The sequence below is a fragment of the Pithys albifrons genome, chromosome 7, assembly GCF_047495875.1.
Source record: "Pithys albifrons albifrons isolate INPA30051 chromosome 7, PitAlb_v1, whole genome shotgun sequence".
Classification (NCBI taxonomy): domain Eukaryota; kingdom Metazoa; phylum Chordata; class Aves; order Passeriformes; family Thamnophilidae; genus Pithys; species Pithys albifrons.
The window spans coordinates 5,115,367-5,129,218 of record NC_092464.1 but is presented as its reverse complement, the minus strand read 5'-3'; the positions used below and the strand labels follow the sequence as shown (position 1 = coordinate 5,129,218).

The 13,852-nt window shown below is 43.4% G+C and overlaps 1 protein-coding gene across 3 annotated transcripts in view; it reads right to left on the bottom strand.

The window, feature by feature from the left end:
* CTDSPL (CTD small phosphatase like) overlaps positions 1-13,363 on the bottom strand; it is a 77,588-nt gene extending 64,225 nt beyond the window's left edge. The window contains exon 1 of one of the 3 annotated variants that reach the window (XM_071560669.1): positions 12,793-13,363. In XM_071560669.1, coding sequence (XP_071416770.1) covers positions 12,793-12,868 — 76 coding nt within the window. In that variant the 5' untranslated portion in view covers positions 12,869-13,363. The remainder of the gene's footprint in view (positions 1-12,792) is intronic. The other 2 variants (XM_071560671.1, XM_071560670.1) reach the window with 2 other exon arrangements.
* Positions 13,364-13,852: the final 489 nt, after the last annotated feature.

Genomic DNA, 13,852 nt, shown 5'->3' with positions numbered 1-13,852 from the left:
GTATTGGGCTGACAATTACTGGAAAACAGTTTAAAAGCACTACCATGAATTTTTGTTTTCCCACCTGACTCCAACTGGTATTAGAAACATTTTCCTTCAGCTTTGCACCATCAGGTGTTTTTGGTACAGTTCTTTGTGTGGATTACAGTTTGTTGAAAAATAATGAATTTTTACCTATGGGTTTCCAAAATTATTTCAAGTGAATTCCAACATCCCCCCGCCCACAGCACAAGGATAAACAAAGCCTAAACTAAACAGGGTATTAACCTTAACATGCTGAATTTAGGACTATCTGAGAATATAATGCAATGAGTCATCGCAGACTTATTTGACCCTTCTCTGTCTTCAGTGCCCATCAAAGACATTTCCAAAACAAAACCAGAGTTACTTCTATGTTTTAGCACAAACAGTACTCACCCAAACACACACCCTTGTACTCCAGTGTGATTTGTACAGTATGAGTGCCAGGTTACCTTGCTATAAAACTGCACTGCTGTGTCCTGGTCACCACCACAAAGTCACCTTTGAGACTTCCATGACTATTTTCACATTCACAGCTTACATTTCTGCTCATATTACTGAGAATTTTTTGCTTGCTTTGTCTTTGGTTCCTGTCTTCAATTTCATTTTTGAGTGTGTTGGATTTTTGTTTTTCTTGGATTTAGGAGAACACGGAGTTATTTTTTTACATTGCAAAGCTCCAATCAGTATTTTTAGATTTACAATTCAAGAAGATTGCACGTATTATTTGAACAGTTTGCCAAAACAAATACTTTTGGGTCATGGGGGGAAGGATCAGAATCATTTTGTGGAAACTGCATCGAACAGACCCACAAAGCACAAGGTCAACATTAAATTCTGCACTTCAGAGCTTCATCCAATATATTACATAGTGCAAACTGAAGGGCAGAGTTTTGTTCTTTTCATTTAGGGCTTTACCTGAAAGGACACTTCAAACAGAAATTATAAAGCAAAACCTCCTGATCTCACCTTTTTTCTCATGAGTGCTGCTCTGCACCTGATGGATCCAGGGACATCTGGTACTCAGGAATCTACTGAGCTTGTTTCTGACATCTGGGGCAGGTTTTGTCTGAAAGCTCATTTTCCTCATTTTAATATTATTAGAGTTTTATAACATGAGATAGTAACAGTATTTAGGTATTATATCTAAATAAACAACTGACTGATTGAAAGACACTGAAAAGAATCCATCACTGCCACAACAACCAAGGTGGTGGCATTTTTTAAAAACATTCTGCTCTCAGAGCTCCTTTGCCTGCCAGAATGATGCTAAACAGGTGATTTGTAACGATCTGCAGGAGCAACAGCACAAGTAAACACAGGAATGAGACCTGAACAGATTTCTATTTCAAAACTGTCAAGTTTGATTTCTAGTTTTGTTCAGATTTTTGTCCTTTTTCCCATCATGACATGTTTACCAAAAAAAGTGGAGGCAACTGTAGGGTAACATATTGGGCAGCAAGTCTGAAAGACTTATATGAAAAAAGAAATAAATTTCAAACTATCATAATACTAACAGTGAAAGCTCCCTGTAGTAATACTAGTTAGCATGTAATTAGTCTGAACAATTAGTTGTCAGTCACCTTTCCCATGGAGACAGCATTAATTTGCTGGAGTGTTTCAGTTTTCTTACAGGGCAGGAAAAAAGGGCATTTGAATTTCAGGGCACAGTTTGCATTAAGCTGTCAGTTTTATCATGATAATCTGGAGCCAGAAAGATTCAAGTATTCAATCCACTCAAATTCAGAAGGACATTTCCTGGGGTTTTTTTTAGGTTTCACTTTCAGTCTCCATTAAACTTCACCATACATCCTTCCTTGACATATTAAATCTCAACACAAGAGGGAATCTTCCAGAAAGACAGGAGATTTTCAACTGCAAGGAAAAAGGAATCCCACAACTATGTACTCACCATAAACCCGATTAAACAAATCCAGTTAAAATCTCATTCCTTTGTGGATAAGAACAGACCTCTACACAGATGCAAATTGTTTTCCAGTTGTGCTGCAAACCCCCTCCTTCTGGGACTTTCCAATTTATGTCAATGTGTAATTAGCAAATGAATTGCACTGCAGATTGCATTCAGTATTCTTTTCCTTTTCTTTTTTTCCAATTCTCTAACTAACATAACCTTCCCCCTCTCCACTTCCAAAACTCTCAAATCACTTTCAACTTACTGATTCTCAACAAAATCAGCTTCATGTCACAAAAAGTAATGAGAACTGGCAGCTGGCCAACAAATGACTTGGCAAAGGGTATCAGCTTCCTGTACCCATAACCCATTACAGGAAAACTGTTGGTGGGAGTTCAGGATAAATGTCAGCACAGACACCTGGCAGGTTCAGTTGGTCATAATGTAAAGGAATTTATTTTCCCCTTCCTTCTTCTACTGCCCCATTCCTGAACATGTTGAAATCCAGGCTGGATGAGGTTTTGAGTGATCTGGTTTAGCAGAACTTGCCCCTGCCCATGGCAGGAGGGTTGAACTGCATGACCTTTAAGGTCCCTTCTAACCCACACCATTCTGTGACTCTGTGACTGATGACACACAATGCTAAAACACAATCAGTACCTTCCTGATATTATTTCTCAGTACCTTCATAAGATTACTTTAGTTTTAACAAATGCAAATTGCTGCCGGTTAATCCTGTTTAGGCATTCCCAGATAAGCCATATTGGAAACCATTTCTTCAAGGATTATGTAGGTCATCTGTATGATGCACGAGCAAATGTTTTCCTTTATCCCAAATGGGGTATTTTGCCTTTCCCTCTGAAGCCACACTGTACTGTGGCACACTTACTCTGTTTTACTGGTTATTTTTTGTGAATCATAGAATGGATTGGGCTGGAAAAGACCTCTGAGATCATCAAGTCCAACCCTTGGTCCAACTCCAGTCCCTTTACCAGATCATGGCACTCAGTGCCAAGGCCAATCTCACTTAAAAATCTCCAGGGATGGGGAATCCACCCCCTCTCTGGGCAGCCCATTCCAATGCCTGAGCACTCTCTCTGCAAAGAATTTTTTTCTGCTCTCCAACTTCAATTTCTCCTGGCAGAGCTTGAGCCCATCGTGCCCCCTTGTCCTATTGCTGAGTGCCTGGGAGAAGAGACCAACCCCCACCTGGCCAGAACTTCCCTTCAGGCAGTTCTAGACAGTGCTGAGGTCACCTCTGAGCCTCCTCTTCTCCAGGCTAAACACCCCCAGCTCCCTCAGCCTCTCCCCACAGCACTTGTGCTCCAGTCCCTTCTCCAGCCTCGTTGCTCTTCTCTGGCCCCGCTCCAGCCCCTCAATCTCTTTCCTGAACTGAGGGGCCCAGAACTGAACACAACACTCAAGGTGTGGCCTCCCCAAGGCAGAGTCCAGGGGAAGGGTCACTGTCCTGGGCCTGCTGGCCACACTAGTTTGGATCCAGGCCAGGATCCCCTTGGCCTTCTTGGCCACCTGGGCACACCGCTGGCTCCTGTTGAGCTTCCTGTCCCTCAGTCCCCCCAGGTCCCTCTGCCTGGCTGCTCTCCAGCCACTCTGTGCCCAGCCTGGAGCGCTGCAGGGGGTTGGGGTGGCCAAAGGGCAGGACCTGCACTTGGCCTTATTGAACTCCATCCCATTGCAATCAGCCCATCTCTCAAGTCTATCCAGATCCCTCTGCAGAGCCCTCCTGCCTTGTCCACCTCTTCCCCTTGAATACAGCACAACAATTGCTGGAGGTGATAAAGACCTTTATCTTCCTGAATTTCAGTAAGGAGTTACAAACTACATAGACCATTTCTCCTTGTAAAACAGCTCCTACATCACCTTGTCCAACTTGCCAGGAGACAATCCATCCACGCAGTGAGGTCCAGGGTTCCTCATCGCTGCACCACCTCACACCCAAACATCTGCCACAGCTTCTCACATGCTCATAAAGGTTGGAAAAGACCTCCAAGGTTGAGTCCAACCATTAACCCAGCATGGACAGAACAGAATTCTTCCTGGACACAACCACCAGTGCCAAACACCTCTGAGTCCCTTGAACTTCAGCAGCATTAGAGCACAAAGGGGCAGCTGTTGTACTCCCAAAGTTGAATGAGAAGATAAAAAGGCAAGAAAACAAAACACAACAAGGGAGAGAAATAAAAAAAGGCACAAAAGGTCAAAGCTTCATTCCAAAAGTCCCTGTAAAATACATGCTTGAACCGTTTTCCCTTAAATGCTTCGCTTTACATTGCACTCATCTAATTGTTAATGTGTATCTTTAAACAATTTTAGTGGAGAGAAGTCCCGCACAACTATTTTGTTAAATTTCTAAGTTTAATGAGATACTTTATAATTGTTCCTTTCTCTCCAGGTAGTAAATATCAGACCATTTTTTGTGTCTGGCTGAAATAAGTATAAATGATTAAATACCTTCTTGGAATGTGTCACTATTGACCAATCCTCTGCAGGATGTTTCCATTCATTGGATCATTACCAGGGGAAATTGCCAACCTCACAGTTCAAGCAAATCTCACACTGCAGAACTTCCAAATCCATGTCCAGCATTCTGAACTCTACCAAAGCGGACCTGCTGGAGCGAGTCCAGAGAGAGCCACAAAGATGCTCAGAGGGCTGGAGCACCTTTGCTATGGAGACAGCAGGAGAGCTGGGGCTGCTCAGCCTGGAGAAGAGAAAGCTCCAGGGAAACCTGAGAGCCCCTTCAATACTTAAAGGGTCTACAAGAGAGCTGGAGAGGGACTTGGGACAAAGGCAGGAAGCAATAGAACAAGAAGGAATGGCTTCAAACTTAAAGACAGTAAGTTTAGATTGGATATTAGGAAGAAATTCTGCCCTGTGAGGGTGCTGAGGCACCAGAACAGGTTGCCCAGAGAAGCTGTAGGATGCTCTGGAAATGTTCAAGGCCAGGCTGGATGGAACTCTGAGCAACCCGGTCTATTGGAAGCTGCCCCTGCCCAGGGAAGGGCTCTGGAACAAGATGATCTTTAAGGTCCCTTCCAACCCAAACTGTTCCATGATTCCACGAAAGCTTTCCTGTAATTAGATCCCTGGTAACCACATGTATGTGCACTCATGGGTAACCAGTGCAAGTATGTAAACACTCAGGCATGAAAATACAAAACAGCTTTTGTGGACAAAAATGAAGCAGCACTGCCTGCAAGTTGCTAAATGCCTGCTTGGAATGACTTTGTACAGAATTCCTACCTTTGAAAATAAATTCTTTTACCAACATTACTTCAAAGAAACACCTGGATTCTCCTCCATGTGTCCATTGTAACAGCACCATTGTGGCAGAGTATCTTTCTGCCAGCCATGAAGGTGGAAACTTACCCATCTACCCAAATGTTCCCTGAGATGAGGAGCTCATCCCCAGCAGCTCGAGAGACATCTCTCCCTCCCTCTGCCTCCCAAAGGCCAAGAGAGGAGGTGATGACCAAGGAGATGACCAAGCTTTGCAAATCATCAAATAAACAAGAAAGTTTCAAATTTTACTGCTGATTACAGCAGACTGGGAAACAGCAAGCTTAGTTTTACTGCCAATTCTGCTGGGAATGCTGGAATACAACTCAGGAAGCAGAGAGCTGCAGGGGTGGGACAGAGCATGGCAGGGAATAAAAATCAGCACTTCACTTGCTGCCCAGAAAATAAGGAGGGTTGCAACAGTGGCAGCAAAAAAATGACCAGTTACTCACCAGAGATGATGTTAAACAATATCATCAATATACAAACTGTAACTGCAGGTTGAGGTTGATAAAATACTTGTTTCCTACAAACCTGTCTGAAATTTTAGAAACATTTTTAAAAGTTACACCCACAGTAGATATTTTGATAGATCAGGAATCCATCATCTGAGGCTGCAATTCTGTATAAAACAGGTCCTGCAGTGTCTTATTTCCCCATCTGTCAGGCTTTAAATATATTAATAAGCTTTCAGAGGAGAGTAATAGTTTCTTGCAAAAATAAATAAGGAAAAAATCTCATTTAAAAACTCCCTGACATCCTTAGAATCCAAGTCTACCATACATTTATTCAGATTTAAGTCGCAATAAATTTTCCAGATAATGGAATTCTAGTTTCTAGTGCAGCCAATCACTTCTAATAATTGGGTTCTTCTTTTTACAAATCATACTTTATTATCTTGTACAAAGAAAACAAGAAGTGGCACTTTGATGCAAGTGATCATTTTGATAACAGACTGAATAAAGCCTAAAATTTTTAAGTAGGCCCAACACTACTCAACAGAACTTTCTCTGCCATTTGGCTAAAATTGCTATTTTTACTGCTAATATCTATTTGACACAGTAGCAGCTGATACTGAAAGGAATGGACTGTATAGGGCTCGTTTGGATTTTTTTTGTCTTACAGCAAACATTCTAGAAATACAAAAAAAGGAAGGCCAAAATTATACCACAGTTGACCACATGGAACATATTTTTACTCTGATCTATTTAGATGCTACTTATGCTTTCCATATTTGTCACATCTATGCCCATTTTATGCCTTAACCTCTCCAAATAAAACTAAAGCAAGCTCCTGTCAAATTCCAGCAAAAGCAGAATTTACAGAAGATTAACATTTTCAACATGAAACTCTTAAAAGTGTCTCTGATGACATTAAAACACAAAAGGCAAATTTCCTTCTGTGCATTCCTGCAGCTCTGGAGGTTCAGCAAAGAATTTAAATCCACTGGTAGGACGTCATCCTATCTGACATTAGCACTGAAAATACAGCTTGTGTCAGTATCATTCCTTAGAACCAACACACGAAGATCTCAGAGATGCTGCTGAATGTTTTTGTTAAGATTTTCCAGCCAGGTTTCCACTGCTGAGAGGAATCAGATGTTTTACAATCCTTACCAGCAATCCAGATGTGGCCTTTAAACACCTAAACAGGCTTTGGCTCGTGGTCATTCTATCAGCCGTTCTCTTAGTTTGGAAGATTCCTCCCCTTTCTGGATATACTTCTGAACTGGGATAAGGGAACACACACAACAACCCAACTGGGTGGGTACAGACCCTCAGACTTCATCCTCGGAGCACCCCTTGCCCAGGAGGATGGAGGAGCTCAGGGCAGGTTGGGAGACTCTTGTAGACACCACAACTATTCCCTGTCCCACTACCAGTCTCTGTCTGGGCTCCAGAGCACTCAAGATCCAGGACTTCATACTCTGCTCTGTCCTCCAAACAGTCTGGAGCACTTCAGCAGCTCTTGGTCCTACACAGAGCCACATTCCTCACTGCTCTCCCAGCAAGATGCATCCCCCAGGCAGGGAAGAGAAAAGAGGGATGAGCCACGTTTTCCCTTTCTGATTCACACAGTGGGCAAAAATCTACACAAGAATGTAGGTAATTAGACCTGTCTTTGCCTTTCCTGGGATTTTTTAGTGGTTTGTTTGTTTGTTTGTTTAAAAAAAAAGTGTTAACTCTTGTGGACAGAAAGACTTCAAATACAATTCAACACAAGCCATCCAAAAATCTTCACTGGTTTGGGTTGAACACTGGGCAGATTCACTCTCCGAATTAACATTTCTACATCCAGGATTGCCTGAAACTGGGTATTTAATTAAAAATGCAGCCCTGAATCCCAACCATGGTGGTGGTTGCCAATTTTTCCAACTCAAAATTTAGCAGGAAACAAAAGTGCACTTGCTCACAGAGAGAATATTTCAGATTCAATATATACAAAAATTGCAATCTAGATCTAATTGGCAATATTTTCATGTTGGAATGATGACTTATCCACGATGATACAACTCATAAATTCAGTGTTCCATGATGGAAAAGCAAGCTTCCCACAGTTAAACCTCTCTACCAGGCCAGTGGGAACGTCTTTCACCAACATTGACAAGCGAGTGAGTTTCACTTCTCTTGGCTTTTGCCTCCTCAGCATTTTAGTTTAATATCCCTTTAAAGAAACAAACATGGACCTGTTATCTGGAGGCTTATTTGTAATATTCAGCTTAAACTTTGAAAGCTGAAGCACAGCATCGATCACGCTGCATTTTACTGATTATGTCAGAAAATGCTATTTGCATTTCTGAATACTGAATTAACAAAATGTAGGTCAGATGTGAGGCTGGTTTTTTTGTTTTTTTTTTTAAGGCACGTTAAACTTCTGAACACTTTAAGTCACTGCATTCAAACCAATATGAACTGACACTATGAAGAAATGATCAAACTGCAGCTTAAAGACACTGGCTGAAAATTCAATATTCATGAAAATTACCACTCCTGTTATTGCCAGTGCACTTCAGCCTGTTAACTGCGACCCTAAATCAAATCTTGGGTTACTACAGGTTACTACAGTCTCCCTGGAACATAAAACCTACTGTATGGCTACTCTGGTTTCATATAACAACTATGCCATTAGTTAATGATTTAAAATTTTACCCTCTGCGAGCAATTCACATTCCACTGAGTGGTTTCCATATCTTTTTTTTTCCCCTTAAATGCTACTTTAATGCTACAATTCTGAAGTTAGCATTGCAAAAATCTGTTGAGACAATGTCTCAGGATCACTAACATATGTTCAAATGTTTGAGTGCCCTGAATCCTGGTGATGTAATGGCAAAAAAGTATATTCAAAGTATTTTCAGCCACTTTCAAAGGGTTTTTTTTATTGCAAACACAATTAAAAACACTTATTTTGGCTTCTAACTTGAGATCTTCGGAACTTCCTATTTAAAACTATAATGAATATTGCTCCCATTGGTGCTTTTTTCCAATTTTATTTGAAAGAAAAGAAGCCAAAAAAGTTTGTTTGTGGAAACGTCCTCAGGGGCTCACTGTGATTAAAAAAAAAAACATAATGGTTCATGTTCCACTGCAAACCTTTCCCATACAGCTTATTGAAAATACGCATCTGTAGGGACACAAAAGCATTCAGTTAACTCTGAATAAGTGAAAATAGACGCTCAGCTGACAATTTTATAGTCAGGGAAGGTTTATATGAAGAGAGAAAATAAAACAACACAGCCTGAAGGAGGCACCTGAAGGACTGGACTAGTATTACGCCACTGTTTAACTTGGCACAGGGACAGCCAGGAATTTGCATCATTTATGAGGATCAGATTAAAGCATGGAGGTAAAAACAGGGAAATTCACCTCTTTGCACTGAATGTTTGTTGCCCACCCGTGACTACACTCGACATCCCACTCGGTGCAAGGGCCTGTCAGATTGCTGGTTTCTATACATTGAACCATATGGATCGTACATTAGAGGTCTCTGTTCAACTAAGTAATAAGAATTAATACCTTCCTTATAAAAATAAACAGTTGATTTTATCTGTAGAAGTAATTATACAAAAATTCAGATTTTCAGTTTTCATTAGTAGTGTTTATTGGTATTTTTGTCTTAGTTGTTCACACCTACCCCTTTTATAAAACCCCCTTTTCTCATATTTATGTTTTCTTTTTAATTCCAAGCTATACCTCTCGGTAATTCCAATTTCCAGAAGTGTCAGGCGACCACAACGCAAAATACTTCTGCAAAGAACTACCATTTTTGTTACTTAAAATACTAACAGGGAATTAAATTCTCTGCAAATTTAGCGTTCAAAATATTCTTAAGTAACTACGTATCCCTTCCAGCTGGGAGAACCTAAGTTGCTATTTCCCAGAACTAATTTAACTACATAGAAAGGGACCAAAATCCTCCACCAGCACTAACACCACAGGCATTTGAGAACATTACAACAATAATAAGAAGAATAAAATATGATTGTAGCAAACCTTCCATGCTCAGCTTTCATTTGGACAGACAACTAAATCCAGTGCACCACCATGTGGCAACATATTAGGCAATGGTTCACATACCACGATCTGGGTTTTTCCACCTCTGAAATTTTTTGCTGTTTGTTCAAAAATAAATGTTAACAAATCCATCTTAGTATCTATAAGCTCCCCTTTAATAAGTTGGCACAGCTTCACTTAACTCAAAAGCTATTTTTGAATACATCAGGACTAGCAAGAAAATACTTGAGCATTTTTATTTGTAAAGCAGGTAATTTACCTAAAACTAGAACTGCCCCAGGACCAGAGAGCAGCTCTGTTTCTTGCCAGGAGAAATTTGGCATGAGCCTGTATTGCACATCGACCTCCTTTTAAAACATAAATACATTTAAAAAAAAAAAATCAAGCTAAATGCTGGATTCACAGCTGATTAAAAGCTTCAAAAAAATCTTGGGAGAAAAATCAAAACCTTGAAGGTATACACATGCATTATTAAGCAGCTGCTCAGTTACTGTAAAACTGCTTCTCTCCAGTTTAACAACAGGAAAATAAATTAATTTTTCCCTCAAGAAACAGCAACAGAAAATCTCAAAATCCCTAAGAAAACCCTGATACCCAAAGCCACCACATGCCACTTAGCACTCTGGAATTTATTTCTGCAGCCAAATGCTAAACTCAGAGAAAAAAACAGGTTTTCATTAAACTGGACAGCCCTGGCTCACACAGCACAGTGCTGCTGTATTTCACTGGACCACTAAATCTCAGACCTCAGGTGATTCCTGATCTGGCTAAACAAAGAGTTAATTCATGATGCCATAACATATTTGTTAGCCATTTTGTACCAGTACATTCAGTTCACTCCGAATTGGCAGGGAGGGCTCCCCTCCACATCGGTGAGAGCCCATCAGTGTTCCCATCTCTGCTCCCGGCGCTCTCGCAGCTCTCCGGACCTCAAGGCTTTGCTAAAACTGTGAAGAAATCTGACAGAAAATTGGGTGACGTGATATGGAACCACGCCAGGAAGGCAGGTAGAGCAACGGGTTTTCACCAGCTCCGTACACCGAGCACTGGGAAAACCTGTAGTGGAAAAGGTTGGAGCAAGCAGCGCTCTCCTTCCAGAGCCCAGGACGGACAGACCTGCAGTTCTCTCTCTGCAAAAGTTGCTCTGGAGCGACTTGAGACTCTCACCACAGAGCACATCGTCAAACCAATGCAAGCACTTAAACCACATTAAAAAAAAACCACCCCAAAACCAGAAAAGAGACAATTCACCTCCTGTATGAAGATGACACTGGAGTTTCCTCGACTCCAACTGCAGCTCCCCTCCTTCCCCTCTCCTGCAGCCTAGCCTTGCTAACACAGCCTGAAAAGCCCCTGCTCTGCAATGAAGACCATTTTCTGCCAAAGACAAACCAATAGCAAGAACACAATGCACATTATGCAAGTTACTGCAGAGTTATGCAAGTTATATGCATATTTTTGCTCGCTCTACCAAGGACTCTGAAGCCACTTGTTTGATGTTGATGCTTATTCCTATTTTGAGCTGTCAAATCTTCCTCTCCTTGTCTCAACTGGCTTTTTTACATGAAAATTTCAACCAGCTGCTACTGATATTAATGAAGCCCTTCCATTACACACAATAATACAGGCCATTAAGACCACAACAACATCTGAGCACAGTATCACATACGTCTTCTCCAAACCAGGTCTTAGGAGACGTGGTAGGCAGAGCAGAGCACCTTATTTACTGTGGATACCCCATCCTACACATTGCCAAAACAGAGGAAAACATGAGAAATCTCTCGAGACAAGCCAGGCCTCATGGTGGAAGTATCACCTCAAAAGTGATATGAATTAAAGAGTTATATGAATGCTCCTATGCTGAAAAAAAATAAATTTTTTGTTCAAACACCCCTCAACCTCATGGCTTTTTTTTTTTTAATAAATCTGCCTTCATACTTCTGCAGGCAGTACTGGTGAGGTGGGAAGAGAGAGATCTCAGGTATGGCTGTTCAGTCAAAAGTAACAGGGAGCACCTTCTCCAACAGTATGGGACCCCTCACTATTTACAAGATGAGCCACAGAAAAATGGAAGCTTTTTGGATACTAAATCCATCTATTTTAGGGCAGGGATATCCATCTACCATTTTTAGAAGACCACTTGGAGGTCTGACTGTACCTACCAGGTACTATGGACACTATTTCTAATTTCTGTCCTTTCTCCCCTATTTACCAGCACTGCCTGAAACAAAGCACAAACTTGATGTCCAAGTAACTTCCTAAATCCACACACAACTTCCCAGAACTTGAACCCTGCTGCTCACCCCATACCTGCCCCACCACCAGACATAAGGACACAACCACTTACAGCCCAAGACCACTCTGAGCTTCCAAAAGGAAACAAGACTAAGGGAACTGATCAACATCCAGACTTTTGAGGGAAGCAGCTCCTTTGGCCAGGCTGGATTCATCTGATTTAGGAGTAAAACACAATCTGAGCACGATGCCTCATACAAGAACTATTTATCTAAAGAGTCAATAAAACCGCTCAAAAGTAGCACAAATATCCTCCAACAAACCAGAAAGCTCCACATGCTGAAATGTGAGATGGGAACGAATACAGGAAAGCAGAAAGAAATCTGGATTTTTTTTTAAAAAAGGAGGGAAAACAAATTTAAAATCTTAACAGCTGAGATTTGAAAACGTTCCAGCACAGCAAGCACAAGCAGCCCCTCTTTGAAGCGGGGCACTAACTACACAGTGACCACCATACAAAGTTACCTCCCCGATCCTCGAGGAACAAGAGTATTTCATTTAAATAATTGATCAAACTCGGTGTTTAAACACTTTAACAAGTTCTCAGCTGTATCCAGCAAGCAGATTCACAGACCTTCATGCAAATACCTTCATCCCACAACCCCCCCTCCCTAAAACCCAAACCCAGCGAGCCCTCCTCTATTCCCAGCAGCCTCGAGAGCATTATACGGTCACCAAAGAATGTGAGTTGTTACTACGTGCAATTTTAAGCGAAGAAAAAAAATCATGGAGAAAAGAGAGAAGGCGGCTCACCTTTATCCTGAGTGCAGGACAGGATCTCCTCCTCTTTGGGGTTAGTCACCTGGGTGATAATGGACGGGTTGTCCATGGAAACAGAGTGAGATTCCACCTGGCTATTCCCTCCCAGAGGCAGGCGTGTGTGCGGGGGGGAGCGGGGAAGGGAGGGGGGGCGGGCTTGTTTGTTTGTTCAAAAATCAATACGCAGGTTTGTGTTTAAAAAATAATTCAAAAAAAAGAAACAAAAAAACCCCCAAGAAAACGAAAAACCCCAACTAACTCCTCCAGGAGCGAAGCCAAGGGGAGGGGGGGAGCCCCGCGCTGCCACCGCCGCCTCCTCCCGGCGCCAAATCTTCGCGGCGGAGGGGGGGGAAGCGGCGCAACCCTCCCCCCCCTTTACAAAAAACAAAACAAAACAAAACGCAAACAAAACGGGATTAATCCAAATTCACCCTTCCGGGAAGCCCCTCCGAGCGCTTCCCCCCCCGAGCCCCCTCCGCCGCCGTCTCCCGAGGCGGGGGAAGCGCCCCCGGCCCCGCGCTCCGCTCCGCGCTCCCCCCGCGGCCTCACGCCGCCCCCCGCGCCCACCTGAGCCGCCCCTACATACCCCCCGCCCGCCCGCCTGCCCCCGCGCTTATCTCATCCCCGCGCCCCCCTCCCTTCCTGCCGCGGGCAGCGCTCGGCGGAGCGACGCCGGGCCGCCCCCTCCTCCTCCTCTTCCTCCTCCCCCCGTTCTGCCGGCCGCGGGCGAGCAGGGAAGCGCGGTGCGAGGGGAGGAAGGGAGGGGAAAGGGGCCGAGCCGCTCCCGCGCTGCGCCACAACCCGCCGCTGCCTCCTCCTCCTCCTCCTTCTCCTTCTCCGCCGCCGCGCCCGGAGCCGAGAGCGCGCCCGGCCCAGCCCCAGCCCCGCCGGCTCCGAGCGAGGGGCGGGAGCGGCACCCGCCGAGCGCGGTAAACAACGGGGCGGGGCCGGGGTGGGGCCAATGAGCGCCCGGGGCGTGGTCAAAGAGGCGGGGCCAACGCGTAGGAAAGGGTGGGGATTGGCGGAAGGGTGGGGCGGTGGGCGGGGCTTATAA